Source organism: Sturnira hondurensis, unplaced genomic scaffold (genome assembly GCF_014824575.4).
Source record: "Sturnira hondurensis isolate 20B ecotype Veracruz unplaced genomic scaffold, ASM1482457v3 Scaffold0021214, whole genome shotgun sequence".
NCBI classification, from domain to species: Eukaryota; Metazoa; Chordata; class Mammalia; order Chiroptera; family Phyllostomidae; genus Sturnira; species Sturnira hondurensis.
This window is the reverse complement of record NW_028093845.1, coordinates 10,697,208-10,724,074: the sequence shown is the minus strand read 5'-3', so window position 1 is coordinate 10,724,074 and position 26,867 is coordinate 10,697,208. Positions and strand designations below refer to the sequence as shown.

General features: G+C 37.5%; 1 protein-coding gene across 3 annotated transcripts; it reads right to left on the bottom strand.

The window, feature by feature from the left end:
* Positions 1-283: 283 nt before the first annotated feature.
* On the bottom strand, positions 284-26,867 carry CXXC4 (CXXC finger protein 4). Of its 3 annotated transcripts, XM_037031872.1 has the most exons (4): positions 26,829-26,858; positions 26,634-26,708; positions 22,815-24,151; positions 284-4,300 (listed from the first exon to the last, which is right to left on the bottom strand). In XM_037031872.1, the coding sequence occupies exons 3-4, from the start codon at positions 23,889-23,891 to the stop codon at positions 4,256-4,258; spliced, it is 1,122 nt and encodes a 373-aa protein (XP_036887767.1). In that variant the 5' UTR covers positions 23,892-24,151; positions 26,634-26,708; positions 26,829-26,858; the 3' UTR covers positions 284-4,255. The 3 variants fall into 3 exon arrangements, with proteins under 3 accessions (XP_036887767.1, XP_036887770.1, XP_036887768.1); XM_037031875.1 differs by lacking the exon at positions 26,634-26,708 and having other exon boundaries at positions 26,829-26,867; XM_037031873.1 differs by lacking the exon at positions 26,829-26,858 and having other exon boundaries at positions 26,634-26,793.

The window sequence follows — 26,867 nt, the reverse complement described above, 5'->3', positions numbered from 1 at the left end:
ATGATCTTTTAAAGCTTTCAACAGAACCATAACTTTTGGAAATGTGAAAAAATCATGTTTTTCCCTTCTTTAAATATATGAAAGACAAAATAGATGAGAAAAAACAAAATAAACAAATTGGCATATTTTATGAAAGATTTACATACAGTATTCATTTTGCTAACATAAGGGCAAGTGTAGAATTATAAGCTTTTTTATCATAAACAAAATTAGATTTTCAGGATCATATGCTCATTACTTAAAATACCACAAATGAAAATTTGTTCATGGAAAAATAGAGATGTTTTTGAGTACTAAAGTCCTTTATTCAACAACACATAAATTTCACAAAAACAACTTTACTGGGCAAATCAAATGGGTTTTTAAAATTTTTTTTTACAGTTTTGTACATGCCCCATAAGTAATTTTCTTTAATAAATACACTGTTTTCCAAAACTGCTTTTTTATAATTGCACAAGCATACATACACCTTACACAAATATCTATTAGAAAATGTAATAGATAACTGCACAGTTCAGAATAGGAGAGCACTGTGAAAGGAGTACATTTGGTGGCTCATGTTCCTGAAACATCTCTGACTTCCTTGCAGTTGTGAAAATGCAAACCCTCCTAACATAGTAGCTGTCTTCTATCCACTAGGAATATAGATCTCAGTGTGAAACTGCCAAATGTAATAAAAACAAAATCGGAAACATTTAGCTGTTACATGAGAACCAACTGTTTGATATCGCCGTGATCAAAGACCCTCTACAGCTTTGTGCTGAACATGTCTGACCCTGAATGGTGTGTTCATTTAACCACTTTCCTTTTTTCATTATTTGATTCCAGATACTATCAGCTTAAAGACTTTATATGCATTAGGGTTAATTGTACAATTTACATGCCAGGGGTTCTGAATAAAGAATGGGAATATTACTTTATTTTAGTGATTGCTTAATATTAATTTACAGGAAGCTCACCATCTCTTACTCCCTATAAACATGTTTAGAAGAAGGAAGTTGGGTATTTGGAATTAAGCAACCAGGGGATGTTTTTATACACTCTTCCAGTGGAGGAAGACTCACTGTTTTTCACTCCCAAGCACACATACATGTCTACCTTGTATACATGCCTCCACTTGCATGCAGACAGGTGGCATCTATCAGAAAGCCACTTTCGTCTTAAGGCCTGAAAAGAGATTTGCATTAGGCTGTTCCCGTGATGTGAGTGAGGGTGCTGAGTGACAGCTGACAAGGAAACTGGTGCATGGTGCCCCGGGGACTTTCCATGCCCGGGCCAAATGCCGACAGGCTGTGGCATCTCCTGGTCCACACCCAGGCAGATCAAGACCCCTATGTATGTAGACCTCTCTTACAAAGCCTTTTATTTGGCTTCTCTGATAAGTAATTTTTAAATTGTATCGATAGTCCACCAGATCTATAATTTCATTATATAATCAGAATTTCTTGGTTCTGACTAAAAAACATACAGTGAGAAATTTTAAAAGTTACATTTCATTGGCATTTTAAAATTGTGAAAACGTAAACCTTTAAATCACCTCCTTAGGGTTATAATGATATGCTTTACAAGTTCTCAGTACACAGACTTAGAAAAAAAAAGAAAGGGAGTGAGACCGAAAGAGTATCATCATCAATGAGAACTTTTATATGCACCCTACATTATATAAATAGAGTTTCAGCAAAAACATAAAAAATGGGCAGTGTAAAAAAACAATGTCAAGAAGAAGAACATATACGAGAATTAAAGAAAAGCTACACGTTTCCATTTTAATAATCAACAGATTTTCTTTCATTAAAAATTGAATTGACATGTAAAACACCACATTTTACAATATACAGATTCATTAGTTCTTTAAGTAAACCAGCAAAGAAAAACACATCGAGACATGCAACACTAGCATGTATTTCAGACTCTCTCGTACACTGCTATGAGATCTTCACATGTCACTGTGTGCCTATCACAGTCGCAGAGAACGAAGGCTGTTTCACTTGCGGGACAACAATCATCGTTTTCCAAAGAGCAAGGCAAGCTGACCACTCAAATGTGAAAGTAAGTTTTCACTTCCTTGTAATTAATTAGCAAATTGGTTAAAAATAAGTAAAATAAAAAGTGAACTAGAAAGAATTCACATAGCTCCTGTGCCCACAGCTGACATGGAAATTCTAACTAGAAACCCTCAAACGAATATACAGCAAGTAGAAAGCTACCTCAAAACCAATATACAGCATGTCTTAGTTTGTGGTTACTTGGTTCTCTTCTCTAACCATGGATAGGTGTAATAGACAGGTGTTTAGGAATTGTCCGAATAAGGCGTCTACACGGTAACTGCAGACCTCGCATTCACGTTCTAGGCCAAGTCAAAGCACACTTGTTTACCACACTGGCACTTGTTAGCACCTTATCCATGCCTCCCTCCGGAATCCTTATGAAGAAGGCTCCTTCCACGTGTTAAAAAATCTGTCATATTATTTCCCATTCAAAACTACAACTAGCCTTTACATTACTTATCTGCTAGTCTTTCTAAAGTTTTGCAGTCCTTCCCATCACCCTTTCTCTTCTCAAGTTCTTTTCCTTTGTATGATCCCTTTTGCTAAGATTTCTCAAAAGGCTAATGGATGTCATAGGTTAAAATAACTGGCTACTGGATGAAGAACCAAAAAAATGACAGTTAACATCGGCAACTTCCACACTCTATATGTTTTTGCTAAACTCCGTTTCACTGCTGAGGCTGAAAAGTCTCTATCATTTGACCAAATGAAAAGAAAGAAACTTCTTAGGCATAATGACATCACAAATAATATTTGTCCTACTGGGACAGCCCTAGGAGCCCTGACTGCCATAAGAAAACCAAATCCTGCATGAAAAGGTAGCCCAGGTCCTACAAAGCATTGCCCCTTTGCTTGGGCGCTGTTTGCATTTACAGAATTCCATAGACTAGGGTCCAGACTTCTCAGGCATGCCAGCATCACTGCGTGACAAGAATGGGAAGGGAAGCAAGGGGAACATTCCCCCGAAGGCCTGGGGAAGGGCCACTGGTCCAAATGGGAGGCTATGAGAAAATGAGAGAACAAAAGACTTAAAAGCCTCACTTTTATGAATATGTGTATTTTTTTACTTAAAAATATACCTAGTTATGCCTCAACACAGAAGCCTTGCTGTGTTCAAATTTTAAAACAAAACTACCCACTTAATATCATACATGGGATTAAAACATTTGGATACATTTTATTGTTTTCTTTTCCTACCCCCGCAAAAAGGCAAAAAATAAACCCCCCAAAATATATACAGCCCTTGCTAGGCTGGTTTAAAAAAAAAACCAGACTCAGTCATGGATTTCTCCCCCTAAGAAACATTTTAATCTGTATCCTAGAAAACAATTTAAAAAAATTATACAACGGATTCTGCATGTTCCACCTACTCAGAGTGCTCCGCCTTACAGTGCAACCCAAGACAAGTCAACTACACTAAGTATCTGGGAGGTACACCCTTCTGTACAACTCGTTTGTAAGCAATGCAAGTGCATAAACACTACTCTAATACAGTGCTCAAAAGATTAATTGAAACTCTCATCACATCTTCCCCTCCTATAACAATACAACTGCAGGTAATTGCTGGATGCATCATCCTCTTTTCTTCTTGCAAAACTTGGCGTCAAGTCTCTACGGAAAGATGCGTGGTGAAATGTGCCACTGCTGTTGCTGCTTCTAGAAACAACTGGCAAAAAATATTTAAAGCTAAAATTTATTGCTCCAGATTTAACTTGCAGAACCATACTGTTGTGTACAAACTGTTAATCTCCATAGATGCTCAGACGTGATTGTCTCCTTGTGTCTAAACACACAAAATACAAGCTGCTATCTGTACAGTTTACAGTACCGAAACACATATATTTGAAAATGAAGTATAGATATGTACTTTGCAAAGATACAGGATTTTACAGCAGGGGTTTACCCAAACTTATTTTTTACAGCCACTTTCAAAATAGACGACAACTTCACTAATATAGCTAAATTACATCAAAGAATCAGTGTATTGAAAGTAAATAGACTGGCCAATTCCCCAAACTCCCGGATTATTTTTATATGTCTTTTTTTCTTTTCTTTTCTTTTCCTTATTTTTGTGAAGAAACCCCTATACATAAAATGAAAATAATATCTGGATATTTTCTTCAGTGGTGGACTAAGCAGTTTCTTAAAACAAGACATGAGTTTGCCCTTCACTTCCAAATGCCTTGAAAATAAGATATACTACTGCTTTAAAAGAACCATCGGAATGCTTCAGCGCTGGGAACAGGTGTTCTCTATAAAAAAAGAGCAAGAAAACAAGTTAAGCTTTCCTTCTACGCCAACATAAAATTAGAACTTCCTCCTTTATACTTCAGCAATATTTTTAGTCAGCAAGATTCAACATAATGACATATATTCCAAGATTTAATACAAAATAAATGTTCAATCTTAGAACATTACAAAAATCAGAATATGGAGTGGAATGCTAATTTACTAAATATAATTAAAACACATTGGTCTAAGAAAGAGGAAACACAGTCTGAAACGTGGATAGCAATCAGAATAAATGGTACGGTTCCCGCTATCAGTCCACAGCGGGAGGCCCAGCCAGTGAGTGGTGCTTAAAATCCGAATCTGCCACACACACGCATCCTCTGTGAGGCTGATGTTTAGGATTCAGTGAAGTGATTTTTCTTCCTTCTGGAGAATTTCTTTTATGACAGGACTACAATAAATATTATATAAATATTACTTCTATTACTTAACTACTAATGCTAAACATTCTTACATATAATCTAATCAGAACAATACTGGCAAAATACATCACGAGTTTAAAGTATGTCTGCATTTTTAATAAATTAAAGTCTCATATATAAAACAAACTTATCTAACCAATGACACTCAATGAAGCATAACTATCATCTTATATCATAAAAATACTATTATATTCCAACGAAATAATAAGCTAGCACTAAAAGTTTGAGCAATTCTTTAAATAAAAAGCGTATAGTTACTATGTGGGGTTTTTTGGGGGGTTCAGTAGTAGATAAGCTATTGAATTTTCTCCTATATATTAACATTACATCAATTCATCATGCCACACTCTCTTTTATAAAGCAAATCACATGAGTACATATTGAAGGTACATAAGAAACAAACTAAGAGTAAATTTTATTATATGGGTAAATGAAAGGAGGCCAATTTCATTGCTTGTCAGACTAGTCCAACCAACCTGTGCAGACTGTAAGATGGCAGACTGTAAGATGGCTGCTGAGGACAAATAAGTATGTTAATAAGGATGTTGACTGTTACCAAAATATTGAGTAGGTATAGAATACATACACACACCTCTTGTGGAGTGTTAATGGTACCTGAATTTCCTATTTCAGAAAATGCATTAAAGAGTCTACTACAAATACTTTTTGATAATTGGGATTAGCTTTTATTTATCTCTCACACATGACTTGTTTTATTGACATAGTCCTATTGTAGCAATGTCATCTAAAAACAAAAGTGTATTAAGTGAGGGAAACTGAAATTTATTTATTTATTTTTATTTTTTTTAATTTATTTATCTTTAGAAGGGAAGGGAAGGAGAGAAGGAGAGAAATATCAATGTATGGTTGCTTTTGGTGCATCCCCTGCTGGGAACTGGCCCCTGCTGGGAACTGGCCCGCAACCCAGGCATGTGCCCTGACGGGGAATCGAACCACGATCTTCTGGTTCGCAGGCCCGCGCTCAATCCACTGAGCTACACCAGCCAGGGCTGAAATTTAAATATATAAAATAACCATTTTGGAGAGTGAAAATGTGTTCACTATCGGTACTTACAACATAGTCAACACAATAAATTTCAAAATGAATGTGTTAAGAACGAATGGTATCTAATCCAAATTTGCATATAGGTATATATTTCTAAAAATATTTCACTTGTGAAGTATTTTCTCAATATACAAACAAAAAGGTCCTCTGCTCCTATAAAAATGGTGCACATCTGACTAATATTTTATTTGTTCCTTCAGCTCACTATGCAAACCTGGATCCCCACTGTCTACTTGACTGTTAAGAAAAACCCTTTACTGCTTTCTCAAATTAACTTTTAGTGATAAATGTAATAATTATATATGCTCTTACATTATTTAACTATTATTCAAGGAAAATATGAAGTAATAGGGAACAGTAATGTAGTCACTCTAATATTCATGCTTTACACACACGCACACAAGCAGTAATTGAAAACTTAGAAGTTTATAGCAGATGCTAACTTGCTGCCTGATGCCAACTAAGCATGTATTTTATTTAAGTATGCGTACTTATATAAATGTAGTCATTTTTAACAAGATCAGTTAGATCAAGCATAGCCATGCAATTAAAGATTCACATATGAAAAATAAACATGTTCATATATAGTCATACAGATCCACATTTACATGTACAGTATATGACACAGAGATGCCAACTTACTCTCAGATGCCAACTGGAAACAAGAATGTAAGTATGTATTTACATAATTTTGTATCTTGATAAATATATACGTTTATGAAGATAAACAAAAATACATGGAGTACATTTTTTAAAAATTAGATGAACTCATGTCTTAGATACATTTTTAAATTTCTTTACCAGCGTTTTGCTCTGCATGTGACCCTTTCCAATTCTCCATGTTATTTGTAATATTTAGGGAAAAAACAAGCTTTACAAAATGCCACCTGAGATTAAAGATCATTGGAGAAAAAAAGACAAGCACTTCTTAATGCTTGTTAGCACAAAAATTAGACAACGCAATGAGAAAAGCAGAGCTGGCTTTCTGTATGAACATGAGCTGTCACAAAATAGCTCTGCGATGTGTACATATTATTGTGCATACGTTGAAACCTGTATGTATCTCCACATACAAGTATATGGACAATCTACTGCTCCAGGGGAAGGGAGAAGTAGGGAAGCATCTCTTAAAAATGATTTCTCTCTTAAAGTAGTATCTGTGAGGTCGTAAAGCATAAAAAATGATTGTTGGATAATCACCTAAAATATGAGAAGACAAACAAATAAAAAACACTGGCACATCAATTGGAACAAATTTTCAAGGCATTCAACCAGAAACTTGAAGTGAGAGTTCTCTAACAGTTTTATTTCAGGGTTAAAAAGTAACAAAGCTCCTTGGTGTCCGAAAGGCCACACAAAATGCAGGACGCATATCCAATCTTGTGCCCAAATTCCACTGGGCTCACTGGAAATTTACGTTAGGCCTGGACTAAGTTCTTTTCAAGATGGGTGAAGCAACATTGAAACATATTTGGTTAAATTCACAGGCAACATATTGGGTTAAATTACAGGTTTCTGCTTGTACTAATTTGGGGGTATATCTTCTCTAATTTTGTCAGTTAATGAGGCCATCTTTGTCAGAGGACTTCCATTTCAAATGGTGCAGGAGCTCCCAGACCAACTTAGGGGATTATGCACCCTGACCAGCTACCTTTAGGTTATATAAATTCAAGAGTCCCAGCTGGGGAATCACACTCTTGATGAGATTACAGTGACTTTCTGGATCTCAGTGATGCTTGCAGGAAATCGTTATCCTGAGTGACAGGAAAGCCAGATTCCCCAGGAAGAGAAGGAGGCGAAGGAGGCTGGGAGGTAAAGAATAGAATTGAGTTGATCAGCATTGTTTAAGGCAGCCTTCACTGCTCACGCAGGTGTGCACACTGAGGAACAGCAGTCTTGCTCCCAGGAGGCCTGGGAAGAAACCTGCAGCCCCTGTTTCTCCTTCCTGCTCTGCTGCAAAGCATGGTGTTCCAGAGAATTCATCCCTATATGAGCCAGATATGAAACGACCTTCAAGCTTAAAGGAATGCCTTCTGTTTCCCTCCTAAATAACTTTAAAAAGCCAGCGTATTTCTTTGACTAGAAGAATGGTACGATCCATGCCCAAGTACATTGTACATTTACATTTTTAAAATACGAACACATATCCATGTCTCTGGAAGAAATGTATTTCAGTGTGATTTTCATCAAATCTGCAACGAAATATAATTAAACAACAAAATAAATACGATTCCCAAAAGCTGACACTTTAAGGATTAAGCCTACATTTCTCTTTTTTGGTGTCTGCTAAGCAGTCACGGGGACTATGGTACCTTCAGGCTGATCAGGCCTCCACATCTCATTAAAAACATATCATCTAATAAGAACTCACCTTCTAAAAAGTGAATTTGGAAGATCTATAACTGTAGATATGGAGATATATGGGATTGGCTATTCATATCTACTAACAACATGCAAAATGTAGCATATTCAAGACACAATAAAATGAATCATTTTTAACAGAGCTAGATGTGAGTTTTCAAAGAGTGACTCAAGGTTAAAATATACTTCAGAATACGTGAGTTACAAATTGAGATAACGATGACATTACCAAATTCCGTGTCTACGTTAAATATATCTTTCCAATATTTACTCATATACTTTCTAATAAAAACCTCAGTGATTTCTCTAGGCTTTAGAAACCTACTGTGAAAAAAGATGGATCGAATGCAGTGATTTTCAAGCTGACGTCATTATTTTGGGGGATTTCTCTTACACCAATCAAAACCTAATTTTCTCCAATCCCATTTATTGTTAATTAAAGAAACATAAGTCATCTAATCATTTTCTGATTACCACATATAATTTTTTTCTACCCCAAAGCAAAGAAATTTGAAACTGGTTAGCCAATACACCCTCTTGTAAACTAGTCTGAAATACTGTTCTCACTGTGAGGATCCCACGGTTAAGTTTTTTTTTTTAATATTTTATTTATTTATCTTTAGAGGGGAAGGGAAGGAGAGAGGAAGGAAACATCAATGTATGGTTGCTTCTCGTGCATCCCCTGCAGGGAACTGGCCCCTACTGGGAACTGGCCTGCAACCTAAACATGTGCCCTGACTGGGAATCGAACCTCGATTGTCTGGTTCGCAGGCCCGTGCTCAATCCACTGAGCTACACCAGCCGGGCCACGGTTAAGTTTTTAAACTGGTTGCCCCAGGCCTTGACATTGGAAACACCCACTGTATTTGATTTGCCTCCTCACTCTAAAACTTGGAAACCTTAATGAACCACTGAATTTTGCAATAAAAAGTAACTGAAAACATGATAAAAGATAATAGTAAATACCATTGTTTGTTTGTAGATGTTTGATTATATGTTTCAATCTTGGTGGTGTTTTAGATGAGCAAAGGAAAGAGAACCCCTGTGAGTGGAATAAACTACTTTTTTATTATTTAATTCACAAAGAATGTTAAAATACGAAGTTATATAGGTTAACTATTTTACTAACAAAATGTAAAACCTACTTGGAAGTAGAAACTGTATTATATATAATATTATGAATGTCAGTACACACACATGTGCACATTAACACAAATTGTTGAATAACTAATTGGTCTAAAATGATACTTAATCAATGTTAGAGACTCTCCAAAATGGTTTTAGCAGAAATATTTTCTATATCCTCTTTATAAATAGCATATTTAAAAAAAATCTTAGTCCACCAACTACAATAGAATTATTAGTCAGCATAGGTATAGCATAGGTTGGTAAATTTAAGAGATAATTAATCTATGATAGATGATAATCTCATGCTCCAGTAATTTACTATTATAAACTAGAACAATTTTATATTTTAATAATACCTTAATTTAAAAATACATAGACTGATGTATGTATGCAGTTTCCTCTTTTTAAATTATACCTAACTTACTTTCTCTTTTTCCCTGCTGTGATATATGTATATCAGATAATAAGTACTATATATCAGAGTTTAAGCTTTCTCATAATTCAGATTCACTTATATAAACTGTGTAAGACTTTAGTACACTCACATCTTATTTTGGCCATTATCCAAATGTAAACTAAAAATACCTAGCAATATTACCACTAATTGGAATGTTAGACCATTCCTTAAAGGGGGGAAGGCACCCAGTAAGTGACTGAATAACTTTGTGACCCAATTTTGGGAGGCCTCAAATATGATTATAAGGAGCATTCTACGTTTTTGTTTTCCACATTGACATTTGTGGCCAGGATTTCTCTGATTAATGGTGGGAAACTAGAGATGGCCTTTTCATTAGTATCGATTCTCTGGGGCCTGTTGCTCTTGAGATTCCTTCGGCCTTGGGGACAGAAGGGCTCTTCCTCTTCCCGCCCCTCCTACATGAACACTACCACCTCCACCATGGACGGCGATGGCGTGACTTTAGAGGGTAAGCCTCGCTAACTCTGGTAAATGGAAAGACGAGTTTACCCATTACTAACTCAAGTCAACATGATGACTTGTTGTAGAGCTCCTTAGGAAAACAGTCAAAAGGGGAATTTGGGGGGTGGGGGGGAGTGATGTGGCAGGAGGGAAAGTAAGAGCTTAAATCATGCTTCATACTGGTTAAGAAGTGAGCAGAAAAGGAAGCCACTTTTGGTGTTAGCATCAAATGTAACTACTTCATTTAGGCAAGTCCCTTGATTAATGCAATATATGATTATATTCCAATTAATTTTGGTCAAAATACTTCAAACCACACCAGTCCAATGAATAAGTACATTTGCTGTATTATAAATAGGTAGTTTAGTGATTAAAATGTTTGTGGACTTGGAAACATAAAAAGAAATTCTAATAGTATGGTACCAGCCAAAAGAGGAAAAATTTTCAGTGATACACAAATTGAAAGGGTATTTTTAAAAATTATTTTATAAATTATTCTTACCCTTTTGTATTAAAGTAAGTGGGAAAGAAAATTAAAAGTGCAATTGGGATTCAAAGACCAAATTTAGGTTAATAATCCGTTGTCAAGAATAACTGAAATACCTAAAGTTCATTTTATTTATCTGTGTTTATATGTCATTTATGGATATTTACACAAATATAGATGGCTATATTATAAGTAAATCTGAACACACACACAGCAGAGACAAAAGTTAAGTAATTGTATCTACCCCTCAAATGACTCTATTAATTTCTGTTGAATCCAACAATACCTGTAGGTGAGATCACTGCTAATCAGGTACTGAAAAACAAGAGCATTTTTTTCCTGAGCACATGGTTGGACAATTTTGAAAATTCTGGTTAATTCTAAAGCAGACAGGAAACTGCCTTGCTCGTCACTGAAGAGAAGAAAAAACATTCATATAACTTGTGAGGAAATAGAAGGGGACTGAAAAATATTAAGAGGTGACTTTTTTAAACTATGAAAGCTATGATTTGAATAGCCCCTAACCTACATTCAAGTAAAATACAATAGTTACATCTAGTATTTATAAAAGCAATTCAAATTATGGTGCTTCCCTTTTATTATATTAGATATGTGAATTTTTAATGTTCATTTTTCTATATTATATAATGAGTGGACAAAAGTTTAATAGAAATGTTTTCTTAAGCTAAGTTCTGTAACATTTGGATGTAGCTATTGAACTTCACTTGGTTCACAATCTTCTATGACAAAAAGCCAACCATTGAGCTAGTTCCAATCTGGAAACCAAAGCATGTTTTATGTCTCATTTACAAAAAATTTCAATCATTTGAATCAATTAGATGTTATCATCAAAGTAATATACGTGGTTATAACTATACTTCTGAAAATAATATATAGCTTTTAGAGTATCTCCTTTAATTTTTAAAAATAAATGCAATCATCATCTAGATGAATGTTCAAATTCACAATCATTTTGACTTTTTAGTCTCTCTCTTAATGCTCCTTTGGGATAAAAGTAAAAGGTATAAAGTCAACAATTATTAGAATTTAATTTTATCAAGTTATTATACATTACTTAGCTCTTTAAAAATATTTTGTCATTAATCTGCCTCATTAAGGGGATGTGAACTCTTAAGCATTCTCTGCTACCCTGACATCAGCAAGACCTCAAGTATTTAGATTCAAGTTTCTCCTCAGAGAATTTGCATGAACTGCCTCTTCTTCTGTGAATATCATGCCCTCCATCTTGTGCACAGTAACTTCCACAGATTTAACCAGCAAAGTAAATTACTAAGCCGAACTTTTTTCAGGCATAGGATTTATGAGATGCAATGATTAATATTCTTTGTCATTTTTTTTCTGGAGCCTTTTCTATATATGTAATTCTATACTTTTCAGGAAGTTTTAATTACAATCATTTAAAAATTACACTACTTTGTGGAACCTAGTCAACAAAACAAACAAGCAAGCAAAATAGAACCACAGACACTGAAATAAAGAACAAACTGACAGTAACCAGAGGGGAGTGGGGAGAGGGCGAACGGGGGAAAGAAGGGGAAGGTTTGTGAAGGAACATCTCTAAAGGACACATGAACAGCAGGTTCAAGGTTAGAAGGCAGGGATGGGTGGGGTTNACAAGCAAGCAAAATAGAACCACAGACACTGAAATAAAGAACAAACTGACAGTAACCAGAGGGGAGTGGGGAGAGGGCGAACGGGGGAAAGAAGGGGAAGGTTTGTGAAGGAACATCTCTAAAGGACACATGAACAGTAGGTTCAAGGTTAGAAGGCAGGGATGGGTGGGGTGGGGGGAGAGTGGTTGGGGGAAAATGAAAACAACTGCACTTAAACAACAAGAAGAATAAATAAATAAATAAATAAATAAATAAATGGGAAATGGTTAAGTAAATAAAAACACACAAAAATAAATAAAAAATAAAAGTTACATACTAACAAAAATATAAAAAATAAAAATCACATTACTTTTGAACAACTGGTTGTTTATGGACACTGGATAGACTATATCTTTCTAAGACCCATTATTAATTTTGAGCACTAATTTTCCCATCTTGGCCTTTCTACATCTCTAATTGCAGACCTAAAAAAATACTCTTAAAAAGAAATTAGAACAAGAAAGAAAGCTGGTTCTCCTGAAACTCGTTTATCCACTACGGTAAATAAAAAGAAACAAAGCTAGGAATAGTCTAGTGAAGCTACACTCAGACTCATGGCCTCTTCCCCCAGATTTTGACACACTCACCTTTTCCATTAATTTCTTATTTAAACAACACTCAAGAAGATAACCTTGAGCCTAATTACCCTTCCTGCCAACAGTCCCCTTTATGATTTCCCTTTAATCTATAACTCTGTGGTCTGCCATAGGCCCCTCCTCGTCTGCCACCCTCCTTCCTTCCCTCCTTCCCGCCCTCCCTCCATCTTTCTTTTCTTTACTTCTTTCTATATGGCCCTTTCTCTTCTTCAGGTCAAACAAGGGTTTCCAGTACTCTGTAAAATATGTTTGAAATAACAAGTCATACTATAGATCCTCAGTATGTTCAAATGTTCAAGGCAAGCACTCTTATTTTTCTTAGTCCTTGCAAATTTTTTGAATACTAATAGAAAACTTAGTACTACACTGTATAACCACCTGATGTAGCCAAGTACAGGGCACAGGTAGCAGTTTGTATTTCTTATCTACATCTGGGGAAGAACTACGCCAGGGATGAATCAAGTAATCATTGATTAGATAAAAATAGATGGATAAAATATAGATAAAAATAATTAGATTATTTTATCTAATCAAGATCTAGATAAAAATACTCTACTCTAAGAGTATTTTTTTAGTTCTGATGAATCAAGGAATCCCAAGATTTCTGAATAGGGGTGAGATGCTACAAAGATTTCTAAAATTTCTATCATATAATTTTAAGTGTGCCCATTTCTTGGACTGAGAATTAAGATCTTAAGTTGGAAACAAGTATCTTGGATGCAACAGATATAGAGTTAGGAAATTACATGGATATTGAAAAGAACCACTTAGGAATAAAGAAAAAATGAAATTCCTTAAGCCAGGATGCGTGTGCATGTGTGCCCAGGTGTGTGCACGTGTTTGTGTGTGTTAGTATCCACAACACTAACTGAATGTCTTAGAGATTAACAGTCCCTTCCTAAAGTTTTGTTCAATCCAACTACTGACTGACAGTTTACCACATGTTTAGTAACATATCATGTATTCATGAGTACACACAAAAGGCATAGATCTGCCTAGAACAGTAAAGACATTATTTATAGAAACACCTTTAAATGTTACTCTTTAGCTTAACATTTTTCCACTTACATATATAATTTCTTTCCTCACTACAGACATGTTCAATTGTGTTGTTGCTATCAAACTAGTGGTTTTCAAATGTTTTTTACTGCAACCAACAGTTAGGAACACATTTGACATAGCAGCCTAGTACATGCATACACATATATTTATGGATACATATGTAACTGAAACAGAAGTTTAACAATACGTACTCTTACTATATGTGATACACTCCTATTTTCTGTTCCACTCTACTCTAGACTACTTTGTAAAAATCCTGGTGGTAAGCCAACACATTGGTTTCATGGAGCCCTAATGTGCTGTCTCCTGAAGTCTGAAAAAAACACAGCTCAATGCCATGTGAATAACATGAAGAAAGTCCAAAACCGCTGCACTTCATAATGAGATGAACCCTCTATATAGCAGCCTTACACAGGATATCCAGTATTCTGTATATTTCCTTTGGGGCAGAGAAAGCCAGTGGTCTCTATTTTGTTTTTCATGAATGAAAATTAGAGCATACAAAGTATTCAAGATTTATTGGGAGATTCCACATCTTCTCACTTCTCATCCATTTACATAGAACTGAGAATCTTATCTCTTCTGCTTATTCTTGAGTCCATTAAAATATCCACTGACCTCATTCAACCTATAAACAGGAAAAGTTCCACAGATAAGTCTCTCCACAAAAGTTATTTATCTGCCACTAATTCATCCTCACTCAGAATCATCATATCCACACAATTAAATTTATATAATCCATTATGTTTTTTAAAATTATTTCATCTCTTCTCACTATGTAAAGTTTTGGGGAAAAATATACCTTCTCCGGAATTTGGCAGATTTGCTGAAATACACAGAAGTGCCCACGACTCTTCTTGAAGGGAATGTATATCCCTTGCTCTTCTCATCCTACTTGATTTTATTGCTTTGATTTATCAATCATCCAGGTATTATTTTTAAGGTCCTTGAGCAAGAAATAGCATTTTCAGCACAGTTTTCCCCACATTCTGACACTTTCTTCACTTTGGAAATATGAATGTAGGTATTAGGATGTAAATGAGATCCAAATGGGACCCCACTTCCCACCCTTATTGGATGTATGGGTTACACTTTTGGTTACCCTTCAGAATCATTCTACTAAATGTTTCAAATGCACAGGTAAAAATAATGTCAGCTATAACACAGTGCTGCCTTGTCTCTAATTCTGCTGCCACTCCACTGAACTCGAGCCTTCACTCTGATTCCCAAATCAAATGTACTGAGTCAAGTCATGAAAATCTCCATTCTTCTTATAGTTTGCATTCTCTGCAAAACTTCTGTATCTTACGTTGACAATATTCCTTCTAAACACAGTATGTACTACCTTGCTTCCTGGTTTGAATATTCCTTTCTCCTTTTTAATGCGGTCTCGGTCAGTATTCCAAATATTTCAGGGCTTATTTATCACAGTTTTCTCTTAAAAAACCATCATCCTTTTCTATTATTGTTCATTAACTTTCTTCATTTCATAAATACTTTCTTATTGAAAGAAAAGAAGAAAGCTCTTCATAGTTGCTTCATTCACTTTTTATCTCAATATGTATGTCTGTTTATCTCTCCCCCAACACATGCACACACCTATCTTCCAAAACAAAAGTAACTCCACACTATTTCAGTATTTGCTGAATATGTTCTCCAACTAGAATTCATGATGAGCATTTAACCATTTATTCCTTACAATGATTTTTTTAAAGCCACTGATTCACATGTAGAATAATTCCCTGGGTGTGTTCAAATAAAGAAAATAGTTGCAAAATGAAGGCACCGAGTTAGTAAAGAGAAACACACACACACACTCACACACAATCTATTAAAAAGTAAATTCATGGTGGTGGTGTCCATTGGTGGGAAAGACAGAGTGATACAATGTCTACCTTGCCTCTCACCACACCCACACTGACTGACTATCTGAGGTAATTTTACAGTTTTCCTGGGCGTTTGAGAACTATAAACGCAGAAAAACTTATTCATCAAGTTTATCTCTTTCTACGTGAAATCAAGCCAGATCTTTGGTAAACTGGATGACTAATATAAACACTCAGACAATTCAAGTCACAAAACAGCCTACGTGGACTTCAATTTCGAACTACTCTGAGTAACCTGTTGTTGCACTGAATTATCTCTAAATATAATTGTTTTCTACTCTATTAGTTAATGATGACTAAAATAGAAACAAGAAATTTCATAGATTTTTTGAGTATGGAAAGAACATATCCTACACACAATATAAAAATTTTGCAAAGCAGGTTGATATCATTACCCCATTTTACAGATGAGTAAGTAAAGTCACAGAAGTCACACTGATGTATATGATACTGCTCAAGTGGTAAGTTACTTGACCCTGGTGGCTCTTCCTACCACCCATCATCTACATGTGGCCACATGGCCCAAATATAATTTTTAATTCTAAATAAAGATCCAAGAAACTAGTGGTATATTTTCTCATTATAATTTATATTTGGTATATGTTAGTCAAAGGAATGTATCTTTAGTATTAGTTTTTTGAAAAGTGATTTTTTGCCTTGCCATTTTCTTTTAATAAAAATGTACTGTGAAGTAGGAAGGTTACATATTAAAAAATAGAAAAACGAAAAAAATTTAACGGGTTCCCTCTCATACCTGACTATGGATCTTATGCTCTTAAAATAAATTAAGAGAAAGCCCCAAAGCTTTACAGAGGAAAAAATATTCCTCGGAATGTTTTGGAGTAGAAGTTAACAAGCCTGTTGGGATCCTTTTAGCACCTGCAGAGCTGAGTCTTCAACATTATTAAATGGCTGTCGCATCTGAAGTATGGTGCAACATAACTCAATAAACAATGGAAAACACATGATGCTGAACGCACGGAGTCTTTTCGATTACCCTGCAGAATAATTCCATTTCCGCACAGGTGTTTGCATGTGATGGAACAAGATATGACTGAAGGACAGAACCACCCATGCGCCGCCCCCCACCAAGACTCTAAACTGCCGAAAGTTCAGAGCACAATGCTGGATGAAGAAGCACATCAGGAAGGAGCAGAACCACCGTGGCACAAGTGAAAGAACAAAACTGCACATGTGCAACATCTTCAAAATCCCCACTGATAAAAAAAAACTTCTGAAAACAAGTTTTTGTTAAAAAAAAAATGCTATTTTCTGGAGTGCTCAGCTTCTCCAGTCAGGTCATCTCCCTTCCTAATGATTGACTGAAAATCCCACTTATAAAAATGAAAGATTTTGCCATTACTTTGGGTTCATTTTGCCTTTTGAAACCAATCTAAAAATAAGAGGAAAGGTAAAAGAGAAGTCATTCTTTCTCTAACTTTTACATTTACATGAGACTTCCAATAAATCATGAATTTAATCTATAATTAGATATTTTATATGATGAATACATGAGTTTTTAGTATTGTGTATCATGTGAGTAAAAACAAATGTCAGAAATGGAAACAGATCTGCCCTTGTGACATTTATTGGTGAGTAGGATATTTTATTATGCTTAAAAAGTGGATTACAAGGGAACTGGTAAAAGTGAACTACATATTCAGACAATTTGACCTATTGAGTTAACTGAAGCTCTAAGAGCACCAACTACTGCTTCAGTTTATGAAACCCGCGACTGACTTCTGGGGAATACTCAAATAGTTTTAGGTTTTACTCTTGTATCTGTAAAGAATAGCCCAGCAGTGTGTCCAGGGTCACCCCAACATAGAGGTTTGGTCTCCAATCTAGTCAAGCAGGACGAATATGGATGAAATGCCTATTCTTTTTGTACACATTTCCATTTTTAGTCTTACAGACTTTTTAAAATTGTTCTGTTTTATCAGTCTGTAAGTCTGACTGTACAAAACTCTTACCTAGAACACCCAGGTAAACAGTCGGCTAAGCCTAAGCAAAACATGGAGCAGTACAGTAATCAATTCATTACAGAGTTCAACAATCAAGTAACTTCTATTTCCCTCATCACGAGATATCATTTTTATTTAAAATACCCAAATGTTTTTAAAGTCTATAGTTTGTTAGTGTTATTTATTCTGATCGACTTTCTGATTGTATTTTGTTTGATTGTGGCTGAATGTCAAACCACCATTCATATAGGATAATTTACAAGTGGATCTTAATTGCTTTTATTTCACTATTCCTCATTAACAATCAAAAGACTGTTGATAACTGAAATGACATTTGGACAGGGGAAGGTATTATTTTCAAATAAGAATCATAAAAAATGTATGGTTCTTTTAAGAACAACTATCTTATATTAAATCTGGTGATGGGAAGAGAATTTTATTGAACTTGTATTATAGTCTGATATTGTGGCTATAGATAAATCTATTTTGTGACTTTAGTTGAAGATGAAATTTTCTGTGTTTTTCTTATTATTTATGAAATTCAGTATTTTTTCCAACACTATTTCATTATTACATTCTCATGTTAATATACTATTTTTGAATATACTGAAAGCTTTCCGCTTTCCCTTTAATTGTTATACATTTGTGTTTTTAGATGAAAGCACACATTTTAATTTTTATACTGGCATGTTTTTGATTCTTGAAACTGAAAATTGAAAACTCATTTTTAAAATTATGATGTAAAATGATAAGTTAGTACGTGTTTCAATTTATAATGTAAAACATTTGTATTTTATCTATGAAATCTTTTAAGTCACCAAAGTTCAAAAGCTTATGACATGTTCAATTATTGACTGGTTCTATTACTTAACTACACAGATTCTGAGTGACACACCTATTTTTCTATTATCTACAAATAAATTTCTTCAGGAAGCTGATGCCATCTTCCCACACAACTGCACATAATGCTTTGCTCAGAATTTTTCGACCACCATGTATGTGTTTGGGACTCTTAGACCTTAGCAGCGTATATATCAAATGTGTCCCTCTTCCCCTAAAACATTCCTAGTTATTAAGTTTGGGTCAGTATCTAGATGTTTTCCACCAAACCCCTTAGAAGTTCAACCCAACTTGTGCAAATTTATTGCCGGCTGTACATTCGGTGTATAAATTTTAAAGAGAGAAAACAGAGAGAATGGAATTGTCCTGTTCCCTGACCTTACAGTTTCTCAGTGTGTTCATTATAACATGGCCCTTACCAGTCCCTGCACCAACACACGGAAGGTCCGCACACAGGCAGTGTGTAGCTCACAGCAGTGCCAAGAGTCGGGGCAGGGAAATCTCCCGAGGCCTTGCTCACTAATGTAATTCCATAAATCAGCTAATGGGAGAGAAACCAGATCTGTGTGGTCTCTAATGCTGTCCCACAGAGATCAATCATGTCACCTGAACAATGTTCAGGGCCTCAGAGGCTAGGGTTGCCCATGGGACAGTTTTATCCCTTGAGCCATACAGAGCAGGTTGGGATATTTTAAAAAGTTAGATCTTCATATCAGGAATAGAACTGCTGTGAATATGAAAAGTGAAGATTACCTTTGTATGACACAAACTGCTATTATGTAACTTATTATCATAATATAGAATCACATGTTTCTCAAGCTAGCTGGGAATGTGGGTCAGTTAGGATACCAGTTTTCAAGGTAAGTTTTGTCACATTAGTGGCATACAGCATTTGTAATAACTGATTTGAATAATTAATCATGGGTGATTTTTTAAATATGGTAACTGACTAAATGAATAGTATTATGTGCAAACATATAGTGCACAATATCATACAAAGACCAAGTTAGTTTTATGTGTATTGTTATCATACGGAATGTATTAAGGGGTGGCTATAGACATAGTTCTGAAGCATGAAGATGCTCTTAACAGGAGACTAAGTAGAAAATGTGTAAGTCAGTCCAGCAGTTTTAAAAAGAATGCTGAATGGTAGACTTTAAAACATATGGGCAAGAATACCAACAAAACCACGTGAGTGTATCTTAATTTCATCTCACTCACCCTGAAAATCTGATTCAACCTGCAATCTCTAGAATGATAATGAGTCAAATACAAGAAGTGCACAGGAGGTTTGACGTGATAAATAAGAATATATGTAATGATTATGACACAGATAGTAATTGGTACCAATAATTCAAAGCAGGAAATACTAGCTACTGCCTGAAATCCACAGGTAATAGCCATGGTGAATCCCCAAATCCCTCTCCTCAGCCTGAGCCTCTGGCCAGTCTCTAAAACACCTCCACAGATGATGAGAAACTGCAGCAACCAAATTAGAGATGGAAGCAGGTCAGCAGGAGGACTTTTCACCATGCCACAACCACTGTTCCAGCTTCGGCTCAGTCAGATCAACCTTGTCACTCGGACACATGGCCACCTGGTCTCCTGCAACCCTAACTGGGTGGTTACACATGTACTTAGGGCAATCATGCCACCACTGCCTTTTATGAATGATCTAGATAGAATCTTTGTCAATTAAAGAAGCAAACCAAAACCTCACAACTCCTTTTGCTTTCTTTCTGGCAAAGAGCAATCCACTCATAATCTTAGCCTTGAACTACAGCCCAATATGTGGTGGGAAGAGCATGTGGTAAGGAAACCATCTTCAGAGAGTTCTACAAAGAGGGAAGTTTGTCTGCCCTCTCATTCACGCCCCACCTTTTGAAGAGCAACATAACTTTAGAGCAAATGGATTTTTAAAAATATGAAAAAGCAGTACTATGTAATCACATGTGATCAAAATGCCCAAGGAATATAAACATCACAAGTTTGTGGGAAAGCTATCAAAAGGAAGAAAAAGGAAATTCACAAAACTTGTTTAGACTGATGAATCAGCATAGAAACCTGTACAAAAAAAAAAAGCCTATTGCCACTCACAGTAAGTTCCTCCAGTGGTTATTTACTAAATAAGTCAGAATTACTCAGTGGTCCTATTGACTATATACCCTAAATTGGGCCCAGTACCACAGGTCTACCTAAAGAGGAGGATTACTAGCAATAACAATATATAGTTCAAGAGGAAAAATAAAAGCCATGTAATACTTATGAACTGGGTATTGATAGAAAATTTCAGGATGAACTGAGTTTTCATTTCCCATGGGCCTTAGAGACCCAGAGAAGTTACAGTAAATTAATCCAGAAAAAGAGTATTCACAACATAAATACTAATCTGTGCCACCTCAGAAAATGCACGGACCTGCATTTCATAATTGCAATCATCTCTGCTTAAAAAGAGTTGCCAGAGGAAATGTAATAAACCCCTCTAAACTCAAATTTTCAACAAAGAGATGATTTTCTCATAAAGAGGAATAAATGCAATATTTTGATGAAAACACAAACAACAATGTTACCAACATACTCTGATTTTGTTTTTTGGAATCTCAAAGCACTTTTTGCTTTGATTTATATTAATAAAGCTTTTTAAAGAGAAATCTGTATTTTGTTTGTTTCAAACCTGAAAGAAAGATCTCCAACTCTTCTCTTTTATTCTTTTAAAGACCAGTCCTACATGGAGAAAAGGATTTTAAGCAGTGCTCACAATTTTTTAAAAGAATGTGCAGGTGCCCCTCTGACGACAACTCGTGAGAGCCACTATCTGCCCACAATCCAGCCCAAACAATACTCCCCAAGGCTAAAGCCTCCACCTATGTTCTCATGTACCATGAGCATCTGCCTAGCTATCCACTCTGTGAAATTTACCAAGAAGCTAATTAGGATTATTTGCCCATATTTCTTTGCCAAAAATACCACCCAAACTATTTACCTGCGTTTTTTCCATTTTCTCCCTTGTTTTGGTCAGATTACCAAATGAAATTTCCACCAAACACATCACTGTTTGTATTTAACAGCATTCAAAGCCTAATTTAACAATTACTTTAGTGATAACTGGTACACTGTCTCTTTTAAGGACTTATAGGCATAGGAAACTATTAATGACCATATATTGTATCAACCCAAACTGTGTTTAGTGTACACGACAACTCATGAGCACAAAATGGTTACTTTGTCCAATGCAGAACCCAAAGCACTAATTTTGGGGGGTAACTGAGTTTTAGGAGTCATTCGTTTCTGAAACTATGTAAAACAATTCTTAAATAAAATCACTATCACCTGCATTACGTGAACTAATTGCATCCCTTTATTCTAACACTACATCTCCTTAAAAATTGCAGGTAGTGTTCAGCTTTCTATACTATTGCTGCTTTCTTAGAAAAAAAAATACTAGGCATGCAGAAAATTAAATGGGAAACAGAAACAATGTGTCATGATGAAGAGAAAAACTGTTCTAGAAGGGGACAGAAAATCCCCTTCAGAATCCCGGCATTGCAGCGTCAGTGATTACTGTGTGTGTCTGTGTGTGTTTTTTGAATGGGCACATAGGCTTGTGTGCCATAAACTGTGTCCTTGCTGTAACAATTGGGCTGCTAATAAGCCTTCCTTGGCCAGTAAAAGTATATAAAATGTGAGGTGCTCCATCTTTTGGGCAGAGATATCTTTAAAAATAAGCATAAGGGGAGGGGAGCATTTTAAACCACCAAGGGAAATTTTTGACCATATTGAATGTGAAACTTCTGATTTTTCAAACCAATTACATTAGTTTGTCCCCAGAGATAAAAAGGAGGAGCGCCCTCCCCATCTGGAGGGCGGTTCCACACGAAGTGCAGCTGGGGAGGGTGGAGGAGAGGCCATGACCTCCGCACACCACCTACAACGGTATCTTACAGCCTGAATGACGCTTCAGGAAGGGGGTACTGCATCTTGAAGCCAGACAAGAAGCCCTGAAGGGGAGAGGGGAGGGGAGTAAGGAGGGAGGGGGGTAGACTGGGAAACAAGAAATCATCTCCTCTGACCTCTAGCGAAGTGCCAGGTTTTTTCTTTAGCTCTTCACATTTTCTAAATTTGCAGATCTGGTGTCCCGTTTTGCGGTTCCTGCAACTGCTGCAGACGCCACAGTTGATGAGCCTTTTGCAGGGCACGCAGACCCCACACCTTTTCCTCTTCTTCTTGGCTGGGTTGGCTCCGCCAGCTCCCCCTGAGGAGGACGAGGAGGAGGAGGAATGATTCTGCGGGCAGTCTGCCAGATTGGCAATTTGAAACGCACTGTCTGTGACGGCTGCTGAGGCTGCTGCGGGGGAGTGAAGGGCTGTCATGACGATGACCCCTGGAGGTAATGAGATGCCCCCTAAAGCCGGGATAGCGGAAAAAGTCCCCACGCGCTCGGGGAGATTCATTATCTCTGCTTCAGCAGCGCCGCATTTGAGCTTGTTCATGCATTCCCCTGCCAAAGGTCTGCAGTGTTCAGGGGATAAGGTGGAGAGGAAATTAGTATTTGCCATTTGCAACGACGGCTCTGGCGGGCAGCCAGCTTTCCCCAGCCTCTGGGAGTCGTTTCGGTGGTGCATGCTGGTCCTGCTGCTGCCGCCGCCGCCGCCACCGCCGCCGCCACCACCGCCTCCTCCGCCGCCGCCACCGCCGCCGCCACCGCCACCGCCGGCGGGGAGGATCGCCGAGGAGGAGGTGGAGGAGGAGGCGGCGGCAGAGGAGGATTTCCTGCTGCCCCCGCCTCCCCCGCCCCCGCCGCCCCCTCCGCCGCCGCCCCCGCCTCCGCCGCTGCCCCAGAGCATGGCGGTGGCGGCAGCGGTGGCCGCGTTGTCGCAGTTCCAGGGGGACATGCCGATGCGCGCGGCGGCCGCAGCGGCGGCGGCGCTGCTAGGGAAGATGGGGGTGGTGATGCGCGCGATCTTGGCTGCCTGCGGGAAGGCGCCCCCGTTGGTCTTGTAGAAGGAGGTGGCAAACGAGCGGTAGCGCTCCATCTCCGAGTTGTAATCCACAAGGCTGTTCAGGGCCCCCTCGGGCAGGTGGCTTTCCTTGGGCAAGCCCGGGGCCTCCGGGCTCGGCCCGGGCTCCACGCAGACATTGGTGTTCATGGTGCAGGGGGGGAAGAAGGGGTGCAGGGTGGAAGTGGGGACCGCCTGGTCCGACACCTGGGTGGGAAAGGGGGAAAGATGGGGGGGAGGGAAGGGGGTGATGGTGGTGTTGGGGTGGGGGCCGAGGCGGGAGGGGAAAGTGGGTCCGGGTGGGGAGAGCAAGGTGAGGAGGACTGCTTTATTCCTCTCTGGGGCGCATTTCCACAGACGGTGAATTCCCAGGCAGCGTCTTCGTTTGCATTATCCTCCAACTGTTACAACTAAAATAAAGAAAGTCATTCCAACGAGCTGCACGAGGGAAAAGATTAAAAATAAATAAACAGCCTCTCTCACGACCACGCCAGACACTGAAAGCTCCCACATTCTCCGTCAGGTCGTTTGCATAACAATCATCAAGACATGACCCCCCTCCCACCTTCCCAACCCCGTTCCCTCCCTCCCTCCAGCACACCACAGCTCCTCCCCCCTATTCTTATAACCCTCCTGAGAAAATGTATTAATAGCCAGGATACCCAAGGAAAGACGGGGGTGACAAATGCCGAGGGAAAAGGGCAATTGGAGTGCTAAAGACATGCAAATCAGGGGTGGGAGGGCGATACTACCTATAAGCAGAGGGCATTTAAACATTATGAAATGTGTGAACAAGTGCTGCCTGGGCATGCAAATGCTGTAAAGTAGAAAACAGCAATGGCTCTATGAAGAAAATGAACAGGAAATTAGCAAATGAAGTACAGAGAAAGTCTACAATACAGCCGAGTATAAACTGTAAGCAAACACAATACAACTGAGAGCTAAGAGACTGCCCACATACAATCTGAACTAAAGAGGCAGGGAGAAAAAAAAAAAAAAGAACTACCAGCTGCCACAGTGTCCTTCTGTGTCTGCGGTCATTAGTTTGAATCCCAGCACAGCTGGCTCTGTTAGGGTCTTAATTCAAAGGACCAAGGACAGGTCTCAATTGTACAAGCCATTTGGTGGTGGGGCTTGGTGGGGGTAAGAGGATGGTGTTCTACTTGCTTAAAATAAGAATAAAAAGAGAGAGAAAAGAAAGATGGACTAGAGAAAAAATTCAATAACACAAATAATTTCACGGATTTTGAACCAAGTGCCTGCAGCCTCTGTAAGAATATTCCCAATAATTCCTTATGGGTATTCCTGTCTCTTCTGAAGACAAGAAGAAAACATGGGACTTTTTTTTTTTTTAAGGATCTCACAGTGACGGGTTTTTACATTAAGTACATGGAATGGGGGAAGGGGTATCTCTTAAGGTGTTGTTTACCTGAAGAAGTGACCATTACAATGATGTTTTTTCTTTGCTCCTTTTAAGAGGAAAGTTTAGTGTTAACTGGGTATTTGCATTCATCTCTTTGCTTACAGACCATTATTATGCTTTAGGAAGAGGTATTTTAGTTGTTTATTACAGAAGGAGAGGCAGACCACAGCCTTTTAAGAAGAAAAGCAAAGGTATAAAGTGTATATTAACCTAAAAAAACAAAACAAAACACAGTTTCTTTGTTTACAGGGCTTTTTTTAGACCAGAATATCTTTTTGTGACATCTCTTGGAGCCCACATATTGCTCTAGAATGTGGAGTTTAGGGAATTCTAAATGGGGCCCAGTAGTCTCAGTCTCAAATATTCAGTTCAAAATGGATATCAATTATAGTAATTATGCTTATAATTAGATTAATGAACCATTTATGCTCAAACTCCAAGTGCAAAAACTTCAAGACCTGCTGATGAGGTGCCCTAAAAAGAGGGGTTTATGTAAACAAATCCCCATTAGGCAAAGTAAATCAAGATAAGGAACCTCACCCCAGGCTGGATTAGGAGCTAGCAGGCATCTTTCAATCACAGCAAGTCCCTAATCACTCTGGAACCACCTCTGTGGTTTCACATTAGGAAAAACTGCTCCCTTCAGAGCTCTGATGGCAATACAAAGGGTGCCCCCAAAATGCTCCTGGCTAAATATTCTTGATGCTTGGAAGGAGGTGGGGGAAGACACAGCAAGAATATGCATATAGCGTCAGTTTCTGTGAATCACATTATAACTGCAACACCATAATAACTGCTACTTAGTAAAAACTAGTTAAGCCAGCCATGCATTAGATATCATCACATTGAGTGGAGGGAAAAATTCCAACATTTATCTTTTGACCTTGTTCCAAATAAAGAAATAATTTAATATCCTTTTTTCAGAGTATTAGCATGGTGTTTCCAAACAGAAGCTTCCCTTGCTTTTTTTTTTCTTTCTTCCTTTTTTTTTAAAATTGCTATCACCTCCCCCTTCCTCCCTCAAGGTTTAATGCCACCAGAAACTGTAGAAAATGACTGTGCCCAGGATCCAGGTCATTATTGTTTAATCAATGCATCTCTGGAGCATGAAAAAGGTACCTAAGCCACAGCTATTGTTTGGATTTTCTTTAAAAAGCAAAATAAAACGCACAAATAACTATAGTCATATCCAAAGCAAAATTAGACATTCATACTTCATGATCCTGGTTTGCCTTTAAACAATGTGACTGTACATGTCTAATACTGTATGTCTGGTCTACCAGAGACATAGAGATCAAAGGTCATATTTAACATTCAGGAGGAGGGGCGGGTGCAGATTAATTAATAAATTAATACAGCGACACCTTTTATTGCTGGAGTCCAGCATTAATAATCTACTTTTACAATCCCAACGGACAGCAAACATTTAAGAGCGAAAAGCCAGAGAAAGAGAAAGAACAATCACTTACCAGTCTCTTTTTATTTGGGGAGCCTTAGAATTTGCAGACGCTGCCAGTCTGCCTTTAATTAGTTGCACATCACCCCTAACACAAAGAAACACAAACCCAGATGTGTCTTGGCAGCTCCCAATTACAACTTTAATACTTGTAAACAAACTGTTGGGGAGGGGAGATAAATAAATATGCGGATCAAAAAAAAAATACCTGTAAATGGCTTTTTTTTTCTTGTTGCAGAGAGAAGGA